This window comes from Miniopterus natalensis, chromosome 8, assembly GCF_054644295.1.
Source record: "Miniopterus natalensis isolate mMinNat1 chromosome 8, mMinNat1.hap1, whole genome shotgun sequence".
NCBI classification, from domain to species: Eukaryota; Metazoa; Chordata; class Mammalia; order Chiroptera; family Miniopteridae; genus Miniopterus; species Miniopterus natalensis.
In genome coordinates, this window is record NC_142088.1 from 75628201 (window position 1) to 75648545 (window position 20345).

Here is a 20345-nt window from a genome sequence, read left to right on the forward strand (position 1 = left end):
CCCCTAGCTCTAGACAACCATTAATCTACATTTCCCAGGTTTGGGATGTTCTGTGCTTTCTTCAGATAAGCTCTCTGCCCCCTTATCCCTCTTCTTCTAGAACCCTAGTTATTCTAATATTTATCTTTTTATGGAATCTCTTAGCTCACATAGGCTTTCATTGATCTTTTAAATCTCTGTTTCTTCTGCTGAGAGCTTCTTGAATGGGTAGTGCTATAAGTCATAAATATTCAAACTTAGAATTACCATGAAAATATTTAGATGATTGGGCCAGGATCCCACAGCAAGTTTTGTTAAGTAAGGTTGAATCTCTTGGCCTCAAGACTTTTAGGTCTGAGGTTAAAAAAAATTTGAATATTACTATAAGGAGGCAAAACTATTTGATTATGCTAATGAAGCTTTGAGAACTCCCTTCTTATAGCATTATAGGAGTTGCATATAAGAAGAAAGGCAACGTAGAAAGGTAAAATTTTAAAATCTTTTATGTTTTTTATTTTTTTTAAAAATATATATCTTTATTGATTTCAGAGAGAAGAAAAGAGAGGGAGAGGGAGAGAGAGAGAAACACCAATGATGAGAGAGTCATTGATCGGCTGCCTCCTGCACGTCCCCGACTGGGGGTCGAGCCCGCAACCTGGGCATGTGCCCTGACTGGGAATCGAACCCCAATTTCCTGGATCCTAGGTCGACACTCAACCGCTTAGCCATGCCCGGCCGGGCGAAAAATCTTTGTTTTTTAATATTAAACTAAAAAATTTTAGAAGCATTGCATAAGACCTTGGCATCTTACATTTTCCTCCAAATGTTGTTTATAGTTTTTGTTTGTTAATTTGTTTAATTTTTTAAGGCTTTTTTTAGGGCAGTTTTAGATTCACAACAAAATTGAGAGGAAGATACAGAGATTTCCATATGTTCCCTCCCCCCACACCTTCATAGCCTCCCCCATTAATGACACTCACCATAGTGGTGCATTGTTTACCAGTGATGAAACTTATATTGACACATCATAATCACCCAGAGTCCATAGTTTACATTGGTGTTTACTCTTGGTGTTATACATTTTATGGCTTTGGACAAATATATAATGATATATCCATCATTATACTATCATAGAGAACTTTCACTGCCTAAGAATCCTCTGTGCTCTGCCTAATCATCTCCCCACCTACCCTTATCACCCACTTATCTCTTTACTTTCTCCATAGTTTTGCCTTTTCCAGAATGTCACATAGTTGGAATCATATAGTTTATAGCCTTTTCAGATTGGTTTCTTTAACTTAGTGATATGCATTTACTTTTTATCTGTATCTTGGCTTGATACATCATTTCTTTTTAGAGCTGAGTAATGTTCCATTATTTGGATGTACCACGGTTTGTTCATTCATTCACCTACTGAAAGACATTTTGGTACCTTCCAAGTTTTGGCAGTTACGAATAAGAGTGCTGTTAACATCCATGTGCAGATTTTTGTGTGGACATAAGTTCCCAGTTCCTTTGGTTAAATGCCAAGGAGTGCAATTTCTAGATGATAATGGTACAAGTATACTTAGTTTTGGAAGAAACTGCCAAATGGTCTTCTGAAGTGTGTGTACCATTTTGCATTCCCACCAAAACGAATGAGAGTTCCTGCCTCTTGAACCATATCCTTGTCAGGATTTTGATATTGTCAGTATTCTGGATTTTGGTCAGTCTGTAGGTGTGTAGTGCTATCTTATTGTTTTAATTTGCATTTCCCTGTTGACATATGATGAGTATCTTTTCCTGTGTGTATTTGCCAGTTGTAGATCTTCTTTGGTGAGGTCTCTGTTAAGGACTTTGGTTTATTTTTTATTGGGTTGTTTTGTTGAATTTGAAGAGTTTTTTGTGTATTTTGGAGGATAGTCCTTTATAAGATGTGTCTTTTACAAATATTTTTTCCTAGTCTGTGGCTTGTTTTCTAATTTATTGCCTTTCACAGAGAAGTTTTTATTTTTAATGAATTCAAGTTTATCAGTTATTTTATGAATCATGTTTTTGGTGTTATATCTGTAAGGGCATCCCCATACCCAGTGTCATCTAGATTTTTTCCAATGTTATATCTAGGAGTTTTATAGTTCTACATTTTATATTTAAGTCTCTTATATTTAAGATCCATTTTTAGTTAAGTTTTGTGAAGGGTGTAAGGTCTTTGTCTAAATTTATTTTGTTTGCCCATGTGGATGTTCAGTTGTTCCAGCACCATTTGTTGAAGAGACTGACTTTCCTTAATTGCATTGCCTTTGCTCCTTTCTCAAAGATCATTTGACTATATTTATGGAGTTCTGTTTCTGAGTTCTCTATTCTGTATCCTTGATCTGCTTTGTCTATTCTTTCACCAATACTACACTGTCTTGATTACTATAACTTTTTAGTAAGTTTTGAACTTAGCATCAGTCCTCCACCTTTGTTGTTTTCCTTTAAAATATTGGCTATTATGGGTCTTTTTGCCTCTCCATATAAACTTTAGAATCAGTTTGTCAGTGTCCACAAATTTGGTGAGATTTTGATTGGGATTACATTAAATTTATAAATTAAAGTGGACAGAATTGATAGCTTGACAAACAGTAGTGATTTGTCCTTTCCATGAACTTAGAATATCTTTGTATTTATTTATATCTTATTTGTTTTTGTTCATCAGAGTTTCATAATTTTCTTCATATGGTTCTAGTACATATTTTATAGATTTATACTTTATTTCATTTTGAGGGGTGCTGATGTAAATGGTATTGTGTGTTCAATTTCAAATTCCACTTGTTCGTTGTTGCTCACTAGGAAAACAGTTGACTTTTGTATGTTAACCTTGTACCCTGAAACCTTACTATCATCACTTATTAGTTCCAGGAGTTTTTTTGTTGATTCTTTTGGATGTTCTACATAGGCAGTCATGTCATCTGTGAACAAAGACAGTTTTATTTGTTCCTTTCCAATCAGTGTATTTTTCATTTCCTTTTCTTGCCTTATTGCATTAGCAAGACTTCCCATATGATATTGAGAAGAAGTGGTTTAAGGGGACATCCATACATTTTACCTGATCTAAGTGAGAAAGCTTCTAGTTGCACGCCACTAAGTATGTTAGCTGCAGGGATTTTGTAGAAAGTATCAAGTTGAGAAAGTTTCCATCTATTCCTCCTTTACTGAGGGTTTTTAAAAAGTCATGATAGGCGTTGGATTTTGTCAAATGCCTATTCTGAATGTATTGATGTGATCATAATTTTTTTTCTCTTTTTAGTCTTTTGAGGTGTTGGTTTATATTGATTGATTTTTGAATGTTGAATGAGCCTTGCATTTCTGGGATAAATCCCACCTGGACATTATTAGATTCCATTTGATAATATTTTTTTTAGGATTTTTGAATCTATGGTTATGAGAGATACCATTTTGTAGTTTTCTTGTAAGGCCTTTGTCTAGTTTTGGTATTAGGTTAATGCTGGCCCCATAGAATGACTTTAGAAGTATTCCTTCTGCTTCTGTACTCTGAAAAAGGGACTGTAAAGAATTGGTATAATATCTTACTTAAATGTTTGGTACAGTTCACCAGTAAACACACGTGGGCCTGGTGGCTTTTTTGGGGAAGATTATTAATTAAATTTCTTTAATAGCTACAGTATTCCCCTCTTATCTCCAGTTGCTTTCCATGTCTTCGGTTATCCATGGTCTAAAAATATTAAATGGGAAAATCCAGAAATAAACAATTCATAAATTTTAACTTGCACGCAGTTCTGAGTAGGGTGATGAAATCTTGAGCTGTGCAGTGCCATCTAGCCAGGGATGTGACTCATCCCTTTTTTCAGCACACTCACTTTGTATATGTTACCTGCCCATTAGTCACTTAGTAGCCCTCTCAGTTATCAGATCTTAGTGTTCATATTCAAGTAACCCTTATTTTACTTGATAATGGCCCCAAAGTGCAAAAGTTAGTGATGCTAGCAATTTGGATATACCAAAAAGAAGCCATAAATTTCTTCCTTTAAGTGAAAAAGTAAGTTTGTATAGGGAAAAAAAGGTAGCATAGGTAGGGTTTGGTACTGTCTGTGGTTTCAGGCATTCACGGGGGTGTTGAAATGTATCCCCTGCAGATGAAAGGGGACTACTGTATAGGCTCATTTAGATCAAGTAATTCTTCCTATGTGAGTTTTGGCAGATTGTGTCCAAAAAATGGCTCATTTAATTGAAATTATCAAATTTATGGTTATAGACTTCTTCATAGTATTCTTTTATTATGCTTTTAATACCTGGGATTTGTAGTGATGGCTGCCCTTCCATTTCTGATTTTATTGTGTACTCTGTTTTTTTCTTAGTCTGGCTAGAGGCTTATCAATTTTATCACTCTTTTCAAAGCATTATTTTCTTAATTTGCTAATATTTACATCTTTTTTCAGTATTTTAAATACTTCAATTTTATCTCTTTTTATCCAGGTTGAAGATTGTAAAAATTTCATTTAAGTGCAAACAGTTTTTTATTCAACTTAGAAAAGAATTGGTGAGTATTGATCTAATAATTATTAATACAAATGAAGTCGTAAGAAATGACAGGTCATTCCTGAAAATTTTTAGTGCTGGTGAAAGTTATTAATACTGTTGATAACTGCCTTCAGAGTTAATTAATTCACATTTTCTGGCAAAGTGTATTACTTCCCCAGTGTTTCTATGGTTATGATTTAAAGTTGTTCTAGTTACCCATTCTGCTCCCTCTCGAACTTAGAAACTGATCTCAGTCATGATGTTCATTATCAGGCCCCAGAGTCCATTCATGAGGGCAGTAACTGAGCATTTTATATGTTCTTGTTCTTTTTACTACTAAATCTATAGCATTTTCTTTTATATATAAGCTCATTTCATTTTAGGGAACCTGAGTGTTTAGTTTTGTTTCTTGTTCATGAACATATAGTTCACTTCTCCTTTTTTGTAGTGGCAACATCATTTTTATATATTAACTACAACACATTGATATCATGGAAAGGACAGTGTTGGAAAGAATTTTATCATGTAGTTTTCTCTATTTTATCAAATTAAACTAACCTTATTTTTGGACTTACAGTATTTCTTAGAAATCTTGACAAATTAATGCATTTGGTAAATTTCAGGGTGATTGTGTATGTGTAAAATGTATTTGATATCTTAAAAATGTATTTGAATAGGCTGCATTTTATCAGAAGATAGTGATCTACTAAGTCACTATGATTCATCATTTATGCTCACAAAATATGGAAGTTTTTTTCCAACAGTTTTTTCATTGAAATAAGTATACAGATATTAAGTAGATTAATAAGTATGATATAATATGAATATGTAGAACATTACTACCTCCACGGAAGTTTTATTGCTAATGGAGCTGATGCCCATTTGCAGTCATTAACCTTCCCAAAAGGTAAACATTATTCTCATTTGTGTCACTGTGGATTAGTTTAGTTACTTTTGGAACTTAAAAGAAATCCTGTAGAATGTTCTTGGGTCTGCTTTCTCTCCCTTAACATTATGAGATTCATCCATGTTGTTGCACATAGCAGTAGTTTGTTCCATTGTGTATGGTGTTCTACTGAATGAATATACCCTAAATTAGTTATTTATTCTTATTTATGTTAGTGAACAGTTTTGCCATTTCCAGGTTGTAGCTATTATGATTAATGCTGCTTACAAACATTATTTTACAGGTTTCAGTAAATGTTTAGAGGAATACAATATGATAAATCTTATCTGGAAACTAGAAAACAAACACATATTTTACTTTATATATGGGTAGAAGACAGTAAAGAAGTCAACTTTTCTAATTTGCTTCCCATTATAATATTGTTGTTATTACAAATAATAATAGTTATAGAACCTAACATTTATTGAGGTCTTATTGTGTACCTGGTACTGTATCAATCATTTTCATATCACTTAATCCTCACAACCATTGTCTAAGGTAATGTATCATTAGGAATGAATTTAGCTTCAGGTAAATCAGTATCAAGTCAACTAACAATTGATTAAAGACTACTGGCATACTCTGAAGAATGGTGGCTTGTTAATGTTTTCTCTCTCAAGTCTGTTTCTAAATACCCAAACTTTATAGAATCTACTTACCTCTCAGTACCACATTTTATATATCCATTGTTTACAATGTGTGGGAAATTTTGTTAAATTCCGAATATCATTGGTAGATGGTCAGAATCACATGTAGACTTTTCGAAGTTAAGTGTCAAAAAAGGGAGAACGTAAATGGATCTTAGATTTTGCTTCTACTGCAGTCATACTCTGAGACATTGTCATTTTTCATTGTTTATGATGTGTGGTACCGCATGTAACTGTTTGTTAGTGCATGCAAAGCAACCCTTAAGCATAATTAAGAATTCTCTGTGATCTAGAAGTGATATTTTAAGCGTATTATCTTCTAACATGGTAATTTAATACTTATACATGGGCATTTTACTGTATTTCAGTTATGGAAAATGTCCTTATGACCTTTTGGTGGGCAAAGATTTCTTTAACAGGACATAGAAGGATAACTACCTTAAAAGGAAAGTTCAATAACTTGAACTGTGTTAAAATTAAGAACTGTATTCATCAAAAGACATCATTAAGAGAGTGAAGTATCACAGAATATGTATATAATACACACACACACACACACACACACACACCCACCCTTAGTTGTATATCCAACCTAATCCAAAAATATGCTAGTGGCTTGAACAGATGCTGCAGAAATGAGGATATCTGCAGGCTAGTAACATGAAAAGATGTTGAACCTCACTAATCATCAGAGAAGTACAAATTATAACCAAAATGGATACTTCTTCAGATCCAGCAGGATAGTGTAATAGGAAGATCGGTAAGTCAGTGGTGGATATGTGGAGCGCATACTGCTGGTGGGAGGGTGTATATACATGGATCCAGTTATTTTGGAAAACTGTTGGGGATTCTCTCTAAAGTTGAACACACGCATGTCTTATGACCCAACATCAGAAATGTGCACATGTGTGCATCTGACAACATGCAGGAATATAAATAGCAGCAATATTTATACATAGCCAAACTGAAAACATCAAATGTCTATCAACAATAAATAGATATATAAATAGTGGTATGTTCATATGATAGAATACTATGTAGAATGAAAATGAGCAAATTACTGCTTCACAACTGTATGGATGAATATAGAATCATAATATTGAACAAAAGTCAGACCTAAGGACAAAAGACATATATGTATGATTTCATGTATATAAAGTTCATAAACAAGGTAATCGGTGGAGGGGAGAGCAAGGATATCTCAGAGGTGCTAGAAATTGTCTATTCTTGATCTGGTTGTGGTTAAATGGTTGCATTCATTGTGGGAAAATCAGAGCTGTACACTTATGACATATGTTCCTCACTGTATATCATTAACTTCAATGAAGCTATTTATATAGTCATTTCTGCCATATTTATAGAGAAAAATTAAAGAAATGCTCCTATTGTGTTGCTACTTATTTTAAAATTTGAGTTTCATAATAGTGTTTAGAAGTGCTGAATATTTTTATCTATTTATTTAGCATGTAGACAGATTTGTAAGCCTATACATATTGTTAAAAGATGTGATGATATATCTTAATTTTTAATTTATGGGCCAGGATTACATTTTGAAACAGAATTCTATATAGCTAGTAAGTTTTGAAAAAGATATATCAGTTTTTAAACTTATTTCTAACTATGTTCTAAAGTAAAACTCCTAAGAGTTACAACATTACTGAATGAGGCTTGTATTTTACAAATCTTTAAATTTATTTTGCTACTTTTTTTATTAGATAACAAAAAAACAAACACAAACTAGAGTGATTAGTGTAAGGCTAGAATATTTACTTATAAAAAGTAAGTGAGCCCTAGCTGATTTTGCTCGGTGGTTAGAGTGTCGGCCTGAAGACTGAAGGGTCCCAGGTTTGATTTCAGCCAAGGGCACGTACCTTGGTTGCAGGCTCGATCCCCGGCTCTGGTCGGGGCATGTGTGGGAGGCAACCAATCAGTGTGTCTGTCTCACATCTTTCTTTCTCTCTCTCTCCCTCTCTCCCTCTCCCCCTTCCACTCTCTCTGAAGAGCAATGGAAAAAATATCCTCGAGTGAGGATTTAAAAAAAAGTAAGCGAAATGGAACATTAGATCTTAATATTTTCCTGGTATTCTCTGCTTTTTGTTATTTATTACAGCATGAATCTAGAGAAACCTTATTGGGATTTAATATGGTGAACTACAGAGCATGCAAAAATTTGTGGAAAGCATGTGTAGAACATCACACATTCTTCCGTTTGGACAGACCACTTCCACCTCAAAAGAATTTTTTTGCACATTATTTTACATTAGGTTCAAAATTCCGGTACTGGTAAGTATTGCTTATGCATTAATGCTATATTGCTAGATTTTTCCTCCCTTTAAATTAAAGGTATAGTTTATTGAACCATAGAATTATTACACATACATACCCACTGAATCAAAATCTCCATGTCTATTTCAGCAAAAAGTTCTGTAGGTTCTTGTGAGAAACCTGTTCCATTGACTTGATTTATTTCATTAGTTCCTAAAGTAAATCCACGATATTTAATTGTTTATATTCTAGAACTGTCATAATTTCCACTTTTTTTATTAAATATTTACAAGAAAACTTCTTTGTTCCAAAACACCTTTATTTTATTTGTAACTATCTTCTGCATAAGCATACTGTTACTTTGCTTTGTTATGTGTGAATTGTCAAACCCTTTATTGTAAAGAGTTCAAAACAGTTGTTGTACAAGATCAGATTTAATCATTGAACAATAGCCCCGGGTTCCTTTTCCTAAAATTGTCGTATTATTTATTTGTGATAGCTTTTATTTTTTTCCTGAAGGCAACAATCTTTGGGAGGTAACTAACTAGAAAAAATAACAGCATAAAGCTTAGTACAAGATATTCCATTTAAAATACGTGCCCCTTTCCCCCCTCAAAAGAAATTGGTAAAAGTAGCCAAAAAATTCAGTAGCAACACAAATAGAATTAGGAAAATTTTTACCACAAAAAAGGCACAGCAGATTTTTAAGTGGCTTAGTGTCATGTTTAACTCCTCTAACACCTTCCTAAAAGCAATATTGGGAAAAGTAAGGTAGTGGTACTTGCAAATTCAGAGGTAAATAGAGTATTAGATCAATGGTGAAAGTCAAGAAAAAATTTAAAAAGCATTATTGCCCGGCCAGGCGTGGCTCAGCGGTGGAGCGTCGACCTAGGATCCAGGCGATCAGGGTTCGATTCCCGGTCAGGGCACATGCCCGGGTTGTGGGCTCGATCAATGACTCTCTCATCATTGATGTTTCTGTCTCTCCTTCTCCTTTCCTCTCTCTGAAATCAATAAAGATATATTTAAAAAATAATAATAAAATAAAATAAAAAGCATTATCTATTGATACTCCATCTCAGCAAAAACAAAAGAAATCTCCAATGAGAGAACAGTACAGACCATAAAGGTACTCCCTTAATAAACTTAATTCCTAACTAAGCAACGCTCCCAAGTTATTGTAACAGGCTACACTTATCTCTAGCAGAAATCTTTCCTCCTCTGTCCTTGAAAATACTACTGACACATAAATAATACACACACCATTTTACTTAGCAACAAAGAAATGAATGGAATATAGTAACCAGCCTTCAACTATAATTCAAACAGATCTCAGATAAGGTGAGAAAAAATCAAGGAATTTACCCAAACTATGCCATAGCAGACAGAATCTAATCATGATGACTGCAAATATAAAAGACAGTTAAAGAAACCAGTTTGGGAGAAAATCATCACTGAATTAGAATGAAATGTCTACCATAAACATTGTTCTAAAAAAGAAAAAGCTTGAGAACTTCGTTTAAAAAAAGAAAATATTGGTAGGGAGGAGAGCAGCACCTGTCATTCAGCCTGTTATTGCCCTTGGGGGAATATGGGCCTAGGATTAGCAGATACTGCATTTCTAAACAGCTTTATTACGGTGTAATTGACATACAATACGCCACCATATTCAAAGTTTTAAATTGATGTTTGGAGATACATAGATATAGATATAGATATAGATATAGATATAGATACATAGATATACCTCCATTAATCCAGCACCACTCAGCAAGCACATCCACCCAAAATGTTCCCCCAGGCCCTTCTATAACCATTTTCTCCCCCTCTTATCCCCATGCAACCACCAGCTTTATATATATTTTATATATACATATATGTAAGTGGTTTGTTTTTCTAGGGCTTTATGTGAATTTAAGCAGGTATATTACATATTCTTTTTAGTATGGCCTCTTTTACTAAGCATAATAATTCTAAAATTTATCTGTGTTGTGGCCTGTATTGATGGTTCATTTTTTTTTTATCATGGAGTAGTGTTCCATTGTATAGATACACTACAATTTGTTTTTTTCATTCACTTGATTATGGATATAAAGTGGGTTTCCCCACTTGGGTTGTTTCCAAGTTTGGGCTATTACAAATAAAGCTGCTGTGAACATTCATGTGGAAATATTTGTGTGGATGTTTGCTGTAACTTCCCTTGATTGAATACCTAGGAGTGGAATAGGCAGATCATGTGGTTGAGGTATGTTTAACTTTGGAGAAACCACCAGTCATTTTTTCAAAGGAGTTTGTACCCACCTGCACTGTGTGAGAGTTCCACCCAGCACATTCTCTCTAATACATGTTATCTTTTCATTTTACTAGTGTATCTGAAGAGCACATAATTTTGATGAAGTTCAGTTTGCCAATTTGTTCTTTTATGGGCCTTCTTTAGATATGATATCTAAGAAATCTTTGTCTAACCCCAGGTCACAAAGATTTATTTCTGTTTTCTTCTGTGAGTTTTGTAGTTTTAGCTCTTAACATTTAGGTCTGTGATTAATTTGAAATAATTTTGGCATATGGTGTGAAGTACAGATTGATGTTTGTTAGGGTTTTTGTTTGTTTGCTTTTGTTTTTGCATATGGATATCCAGTTGTACCAGCACGATTCGTTGAAAAGATTACCCTTTTTTCCACTGATTTGCCTTTGCACTGTTGCTGAAAATCAATAGTTCATATGTGTGTGTTGACTTATTTCTGGACTTATATATAGTAAGTCTTAAATTTAGTAGTATTAGTCCTCCAACTTTGTTTTTTTATTATTTTCATTTTCGATTATTTCTCTTCTAAATTTTTTTCTTATTGTTTATATTTTTTCTTTTTTATTCTGTTTTACTATTTTTTTCTTTTAGAAGCAAAGTATTTTTTCTTTTCAGTTTCTTTATATGATGAATGACATTGAGTTTCGAGTGTTAAACCGACCCTACATTCCAGAGATAAACCCCACTTTGTCATATTTTACCCCTTTTAGTATATTTTTATATTCAATTTGCTAAAATTTTGTTTAGAATTTTGGCATTCCTGTTCATGCAGGATATTGTTCTGTAGTTTTCTAGTAAATGTCACTGTCGGGTTTGGGTGTTAGGGTTTTGGCCTCATTACATGAGTTGGGAAGTATTCCTCATTTTCAACTTTCTAGAAGAGTTTCTGTAGTGATGATATTATTCCTTTTGAAATGTTTGATAGAATTTACCAGTTCATCCATCTAGGGCAGAAGTTTTATTTGTAGGAAACTTTTTTGAACAACACATTCAAATTCTTTATTAGCTATAAAGCAGTTCAGGTTTTCTCTTTCTTCCTGAGCAAACTTTAGTAGGTTGTTTTTAAGAAATTTAGTCTATTTCATCTAAGTTGTTGAATTTTGACATAAAGTTTATAATATTCCCATTATCTTTTTACTATCTCTAGAATCTGTAGAAATGTCCTTTCTGTCATTCTTGATATATTGATAATGTGTTTTTTCGTTTCTTCCTGATTAGTTTTGTTAGAGATTTATCAGTTTGGATTAAATTTTTTTTTAAACATATCTTTATTGATTTCAGAGAGAGGAAAGGAGGGAGAGAGAGATAGAAACATCAATGATGAGAGAGTCATTGATCGGCTGCCTAGCCCGCAGCCTGGGCATGTGCCCTGACTGGGAATCGAACCCTGATCTCCTGCATCCTAGGTCAGTGCTCAACCGCTGAGCCACACCTGGCCGGGCAAATATTTTTAAATACTGAATAACAAAACTTTTATACAGCCCTGGCCAGTGTGGCTCAGTTGGTTGAGCACTGTCCCATGCCCTGAGTGGTTGCTGGTTCGATTCTGGGTCAGGGCACATGCCCTGGCACGGCTTGATCACCATTGTGGGGGACGTGCAAGAGGCAGCCGACCAATGGTTTTCTCTCTCTTTCTCCCTTTTTTCCTCTCTCTCTCAAATCAATAAAAATAATTAAGATAGCTCAAGGAGAATCTTGGTAAAAATAAGAATGACGGTTAAAGCCTTTAAATATAGAACAAATTTTTGATCACTATAAGAATTATGACTATGGGATAGAATTGAAATATTATATAAACTTCAACCAAGTTAAAGTAAGTAGTAGTATAACTAAGAAAACAAGAGGAAGCAAGGACTAATGAAAGTATGAGAATCCATGTTAACAAAAATTAAACGTTAATACACCAACTCCTTAAGGTTTTCCTAACATTTTTTCTTTTTTATTTAAAGGGAAATTATTTTAATATTGTTTTCATTAAAAGTGGCACATATAGCCCTGGCCGGTGTAGCTCAGTGGTTAGAGCATCAGCCTAAACACTGCAGGGTCTCGGGTTTGATTCCTGGTCAAGGGCACATACCTGGGTTGCAGGTTCAATCCTGGCCCCACGTTGGTGCTGTGCAGGAGACAACCAATTGGTGTGTTTCTTTCTCTTTCTCTCCTTTCCTCCTCCCTGCTTCCCTCCCTTCCACTCTCTCTAAAAAAAAATAAAGTCGATGGAAAAATACCCTCTTGTGAGGATTAACCAAAAAAACAAAACAAAAAACGTGGCACATGTAGCATAATCACATTGTAATAGAATTATGTCCGTATTTGTAGCCTTTTCTATGTATATATAGAGTTTAAGAATAATTTTACCTGCTTACAATGGAGATTATTTTTTAGGGTTAGGATTATGGCTCTTGTTGGGTGGATTTTTTTACTCTCTTTGTTATGCTTTTCCATATTGTTTGAATTACTTATAATCCTGTATTCTTTTACCAGTTGTTATTTTTTTATTGAAAAGCTAAAATTTTACTGTCAGAATATAGTATTCTTTGATTTTGGTACTGTTTTGCATTTTGATCAGTAATCCTGAACCCCTAAAGGTTAATATCCAAAAATATTTTTTTAATCCTCACCTGAGGATATTTTTCCAGTGCTTTTCAGAGAGAATAGAAAGGGGTTGGGGAGGGGACAGAAACATCAATGTGAGAGAGACACATCTATTGGTTGCCTCCCGCACGCGCCCCGACCTGGGCTGGGGATGGAGTCTGCAACTGAGGTACATGCCCTTGGCGAGAATGGAACCTGGGACCCTTCAGTCCAGGGGCTGATGCTCTAACCACTGAGCCAAACAGGCTAGGGCAATATCCAAAATTTTTAAAGAACTCATACAACTCAACACCAAAAAAAAATCCAATTAAAAAGTGCATAGAGGACCTGAATAAACATTACTCCAAAGAGGACATACAGATGGCCAATAGACATATGAAAATAAGCTCAACATTGCTAATCATCAGAAAAATGCAACTTAAAACCACAGTGAGATATCACCTCACACCTGTCAGAATGGCCACCTTCAATAAATCAACAAGCAACAAGTGCTGGTGAGGATGTGGGAAAAGGGAACCCTGTGTACTACTGGTGGGAGTGCAGACTGGTGCAGCCACTATGGAAAACAGTATGGAGGTTCCTCAAATAATTAAAAATGAAACTGCCTTAGGACCCAATTTTACTTTGGGTATATATCTGAAGAAACCCAAAACACTTAGTCGAAAGAATATATGCACCCCTATATTTACCACAGTGTTATTTATAATACCCAAGGTATGGAATCAACCCAGGTATCCTTCAGTAGATGAGTGGATAAAAGAATGGTGGTACATATGTACAATGCAATATTACTCAGCCATGAAAAAAGAATGAAATCTTACCTTTGCAACAGCGTGGATGGACCTAGAGAGTATTATGCTAAGTGAAATAAATCAGAGAAAGACAGATACTATATGATTTCACTTATATGTGGAATCTAAAGAGCAAAATCAACAACCAAACAAAATCGGAACAGACTTATAGATAACAGAGAACAGACTGATGGTTGCCAGATGGGAGAGAGTTTGAGGGGCTGGGTGGAAAAGGTGAAGGGATTAAGAAGTACAAATTGGTGATCACAAAGTAGTTACAGGATGTAATATACAGCATAGGGAATATATCCAATAATGATTCCAGGTGGGTACTTGAAATTTTGGGAGTGGGAACCACTTTGTTAAATACATGATTGTCTAACCATTGTGCTGTACACCTGAAACTAAAACAAAATAATATTGAATGTAAACTTTACTTGAAAAATTATTAATATTAATAATAATGTTAAAGCCCTAAAGAATAATAATATGGATAATATCAAATATAAACCTGTAATTGTTCCTTCATTTCATTTCTATCTTTATGAAATTCAACTTGTTAATTCAGCCTTTTGAGTAATAGTGTCCCACTTGAATCCACTTTACTAGAGAATTAATTTATCAGTCAGGGAAATAAAAAAGCCCTTTTGATTTTTAAAATAAAAGCAATTTAATTGAGAGAATTGATTACATAGATGTTAGGCTGGAAAAGCAAAAGGGAGGAGGAAGGTTTTTGGAGAAGCAAATAGGAAGAATGGGGTAATGGATCAGGGTTAGAGCTTGTGTTACTTCCGTGCCGGAGTCTGCAAGCTGCACGGGCTACTACTCTGTTAGAGCCACTGTCATAGTCCTGGATCTGCCAGAGAAGTGCTGCTTTGGTCAGAATGGTACCATCTACAAGGTGCTGTTTATCACTGTGTCTTATCCCCACTGTTGTTTCAGCAGCTACCGTCATGTGCCAAGTCTTCTGCTTTTGACTTGGTTGTCTTTCTAATCTCCCACCAGAAAAAAAGCAGAACCTAACTGAAAGCCAACTTGCAAAGGAACCTAGAAAATAGTTTGTTGACTCTAGCCTCCTATAAAACTTAGCAGAACACAGAAGGATGGGATTGAGGCCTATGACAGTTCAGTTAGCATTAAATTAAATTAGTGTATATGTTAACCATATATGTTACAATTGTAAAAATTAAGTTTTATGTTTGTAGTCTAAAGAACTTAAGAAACACTACCAAAGCACATTTTAATCATCAGAATGATTAAATAATTTTGTAAATGAGGTAGGAATGGCAGCATGACAAATTTTATCTGGACAAAGTCCTACCCCAGAAGGGTATACATTAAGTAAATGTTTTTCCCCTCATAATAAGCAGTGGTTGGGAATACTAGAACTATTGTAATACTTACAATGTTGAAGTACTACTCAGACTGAGAGATGGAAGTTGGAATATCAGAGGATTTATTCTTCCACCAACCTCCTTATACACACACCCTTATTATCTCTTGTTCCAAACTATCCAGGGGATTAAAATTATTGTTCTAAGTGGAAATAGAAAACAGTGGTAAATCTTCATTGCATACCTTGTTCATAGTTGCAGGTGTAGTTTATCCTTCTTAAAGGAAATACAATTCCTTAAGAAACTTTCACTTATCTAAATTTAAAAATCATAGTAACATTTCTGACTTTTCCATTAAAACTTCAACAGACATGCCATTCCATTCACATTTATCTATACTCACCCCTGAAAGATGACCTTAAAATTGTTTGCTTGGCTTTGGAAAGCTATATGGCTGCTTTTATACATATTATATATCTACATATGTAAATGTTTGTATTCAATATATTAGACATTTATGTACATTCACAGTTAAATAATGTGATGTGTCAAGTAACATTCCCTGAGAGCTGAGTGTGTGTGTTTTTAAACAAATTTGGTCTGAAAAACATTAGAGTACCACAAAAGATGATCAGTTCCCATGCATAAGCTGTGCTTGCTAGACAAATGAGCTTCAAGACTTCCCCTATAGTGCTCAACTCCAAACCATATTTCTGTTCTTAGTTCCTTTCTATATATAAAAATCTGGAGTTGCCTATGTCTGGACATGGAAGGGTTTGAGGATGTAACTAGTCTTTATATCAATAGCCATTACCAGTAGACAAAGGAAAAGCTTGTCTAAAGAAAGAGCTGTTATTCAAGATCCCCATGTTTCAGGCTCTTCTAGTAGTAGAGACATGAGCTAAACCACAGGCCTATAGGGTAAGGGCAGGGCTTAGACGAACTGAGACACAACCACCTACCTCATTCTAGACGGGGTGCTTTTCCAGGGCCCAGCACAGAAGGAAATCTTCTCATGCAAAATTATTTCTCTCACATTTACTCTTCAAATAAAGAAGTGTCTGAAAAGGAAGTGTCTGTGGAGCACATCCTTGTTGATAATGGAAGAACTATAATTAAGCTTCATCTATTCAGGTAGAATAGAATGTAGTCCAGTCTTATCCTCTGCTCCCTTTTCTCTGCTAGAAATTCTTGTCTCTTATGAGATTATAATCATGTTATGTGTTATTTTATAATTCTCTACAGATTTTATTGTGCATATTTATGTATTTCAGCGGGAGAACTGAAGTCCAGTCAGTTCAGTATGGCAAAGAAAAAGCAAATAAGGACAGGGTATTTGCAAGGTAAGCCACTTCTGTTTCAATTTCTTCATTTTTTAAAAAGTATTAAAATTACTAAAAACTCTTTTTCCAAATATGATTACAGAATTATCACCTGATCCTTCTTGTAATTAAACAACAAATTATGTTGCAGGAATAAGGAAATCGTTTGTCTAGTTTATGCATTCTTTTTTTACATGAGCTAAATTAATCCTGTGCCAAGCATTGTAGCTCTGACTACGCTGAATCAAGTATTATATCATTAATATGATGTTTTATTGTAGGATTCATTACCCTTTTTTAAAACATTTGGAGAGCCCGGCTGGGTTGCTCAGCTGGTTGGAGCGTTATCCCGTATGCCTGTCAGAGCACATACCTAGATTTCACGTTCAATCCCCTGTTGGGGCATGTACAGGATGCAACTGATCGATGTTTCTCTCTCACATCAATGTCGTCTTCCCCGTTCCGCTCTCTAAAATCAGTAAAAACATATCCTCAGATGAGGATTTTTAAAAATCATTTTGGGAAACATTATCACTTATTTAATATATTATCCCGCATTTCCATAATTTTTAAATCATATCGTTAAAAATAAGTTGATTTTTTACTTAGGTGCCATTTAGTTATCTTAAGTTTTTTAGGATCTATTAATAGCCAGTTTACTTTCAACAAGTGAAGTGATGTGATTAAATTTATGTTTTAGAAAATGGTTTTATGAGCAAGGATAGACAGTAGATTAGAAGTAGAGTCTTGGATACCCAGAGACCGGGTTGTTGCAGTAATTCAAGTGAAAATAATGAAGGCCTGAACTAAAGCACTGGCAGTGAAATGTAGAATAGGATCAGATTTGGGGAACATTCTGTAAGTAGAACTAGCAGTTCTTGCCCAATTAGATAGAGATGTGTTAATGACAGGAGTATCTGGAAAGACTGTCAGATTTGTGTGGCATACAACAGATAGGACATAGGAGGGAGAACAAATTTGAAATGAAAAAAGGTGTTAAATTGGCACAGGTCTTGTTAAATTGGCACAGGTCTAGTTTGATATGCCTGGGCAACATGATTATCCAATAGATGATTAAATATTCAGAGGCAGAGCTCTGGAAGTGGGAGAGTGAACAAATCAGTGACTGCAAATATTTGTTGAAGCTCTACTCTGCTGAGCATTGTTTTAGGCCTTGGGAATATAGTGAATAACAAAATACATACACTCTTATTGGTGCAACATATATCTAATATAAGTAAACGACTGGGCCAGGGCACAGCCATGAAAGCTGGAGCCTCCTTATGTTTCGGGAAGAGCAGGCCAATAATGGACCAGAGTGAGCAGGGCAGTGGTAGAGGGGCTGTTTAGAGAGGTGGGCAGCAGCCAGACTTGTATGATCCTTTGCTAGAAATGTAAGGATTTGGGGTTTTAGGTGGAAGCCAGTGGAGTCTACGAGCATGGAAGGGGATATAAACAGACTTGCATTTTTGAAGATCTGGTAGAGTGATAAACTAAAGTATTTATAAATAGCATATGATTTCTAAGATTTGCCTCAAAATAATTGGGCTAAGAGAGTTAAAGTGGTAGAGACGAAACAAAATTGACCATGATGATAATTGTTGCACCTGGGTTCTGAGTACACAGGGTTTATTAAACTATTCTCTCTACTTCTGTTTATGTTTTAAATGTTCCATAATAAAAATATTGGGGGTGGGGAGATCACTGTCTACTGCGATGGAGTCAACTATATGGGGATGTGAGTAGAAAGAAGTTGGTTAATCTAATAATGACTAACATTTATTTGTACTTATCTGTGCCCGGCGATTTTTATATTAACTCACAATCCCCAAAACTCAATGAGGTAAATTCCCATTACAGAGGAGAAAACTGAGCACTGCAAGTTTTAATAATTTTCCTGAGATTATATAGATAGTAAGGGATGTAGCCAAAATTCTGACCGAGGCATTTCAGGTTCTTACGCACACTTTTAACCTCTACAGAGTAGTTTTTGCTGTTCTGTATGACAGGTGGATGCTTGACTCCTTTCCTTCTCAGGGATGTGAAAGATGATCCTGTTTATTGTCTGTCTCCCCTATGAGAGTGGGGACTGGAGTTTTGTCTGTTTTATTCATGGCAGTAGCCACAGCTCTTTATAAAAATATTCTGGATACGATAGATGCTTTCTTTAAATGAAGCAGTGTGTTTTCAGTGAAAATGGCCTAGAGAGGGTAAGTTCTTAAATCAAAATTTCATGTACTTGGCATCTACTGCCATTGGAGGCCTGAGAATTTTAATGAGAACTAGCGAATTTTGCTTTTAATTTTAATTTAGCTCTCAGTCTTTATCCATAGACATTCTGGCTTTGTGTTTCTGAAGTAAAAGGCATTTTTTTCTTTCTCCCCTCCAAAAGTAGAAATTGCTTTATTGTTTTTTTCTACTTATTAAGTGATAGTTCATTATTATTATTATTATTATTTTTTAAATATCTTTATTGATTTCACAGAGAGGAAAAGAGCGGGAGAGAGAGGGAGAAACATCAGTGATGAGAGAGTCACTGATCGAACCGGGAGATAGTTCATTATTTTTAAAAAACTAACAATGCCGCCCAGCCGACTGTGGCTCAGCGGTTGAGCGTTGACCTAGGATCCAGGTGATCGGGGTTCGATTCCCGGTCAGGGCACATGCCTGGGTTGCGGGCTAGGTCGCCAATCAGTGACTCTCTCATCATTAATATTTCCATCTCTCTCTCTCCCTCTCCTTTCCTCTCTCTGAAATCAATAAAGATATATTAAAAACAAAAAACAAAAACCTAACAATGCCAAGTAACATGAAGAAAAATTGTGACCCCCTACACCCCCCAATACAATCATTTAAAAAAAAATTGGGATTTACTAGTCAAGATTTTGCCATGCATATATTCACAGAGATATATGTATGTGTATATTTTATTTGCTTTTAAATTTATTTGCTTTTAAATAAAAGTAAATTTTATTTGCTTTTATACTTTTTGTAGCTTGTTTTTATCACTTATCATAGGCATTTTCTTTGATATTGAAAAATCTATAGTCATTTATAATGTCAATAAATCTTTAAATAGTTAAATCCTTTTATCCTAAACTGTAGATATAACTTTAAGATTCTTCTTCCCTTTACCGCGTGACTTTCATGCCTCTGGAGTTTGAGTCATTGCTAAGGCTATCTTAGGTTTTGCCAGTACTGTGCCCTGAATGCTTAAAAAATAAATTACAACAATAGTATAATTTCCTTAGAGTAAGAGCATTTGAAACAAAACCAGTTATTAAAACATGATTTGTATGTGTTTGAATAATAAAATTTACTTGCGTTTTTTCCTTCATTCCTGGCTTACCCTCATCCTGATTTGCCTGTGACCAACCTACCCAGCAGGAATATTGCTGCTGAAAATGCCTTGAGCATAGGAAGGAGTTGGCGCTGGTCAGAGTCATAGCATCCTGCTGTGATAGGGTTACTTCCATTTGAATGATGCAGTTCATTGCAGCATTTGTTCAAAAAAGTTTTGAAGTTGATTTCTTATTTTTAGATTTGTGAGGAAAATATTCTCTTTTTCTCTATCAAATATAAATATTGGTGTTGTATCAGTGTCTTGGTCATTTTGGAAGGAGAAAAATTTTACTAAATGAGAACTAGCAAATTTTGCTTAGAG

The 20345-nt window shown here is 34.8% G+C and overlaps 1 protein-coding gene across 4 annotated transcripts in view; it reads left to right on the forward strand.

Moving 5' to 3' along the window:
• The window catches only part of PTPN4 (protein tyrosine phosphatase non-receptor type 4), a 174205-nt gene that overhangs the window by 93889 nt on the left and 59971 nt on the right, over positions 1-20345 (forward strand). For all 4 annotated transcript variants that reach the window (XM_016209806.2, XM_087819904.1, XM_087819905.1 and 1 more), the window contains 3 exons: positions 4435-4498; positions 8183-8355; positions 16634-16702. In XM_016209806.2, the coding sequence (XP_016065292.2) occupies positions 4435-4498; positions 8183-8355; positions 16634-16702 (306 nt within the window). The remainder of the gene's footprint in view (positions 1-4434; positions 4499-8182; positions 8356-16633; positions 16703-20345) is intronic.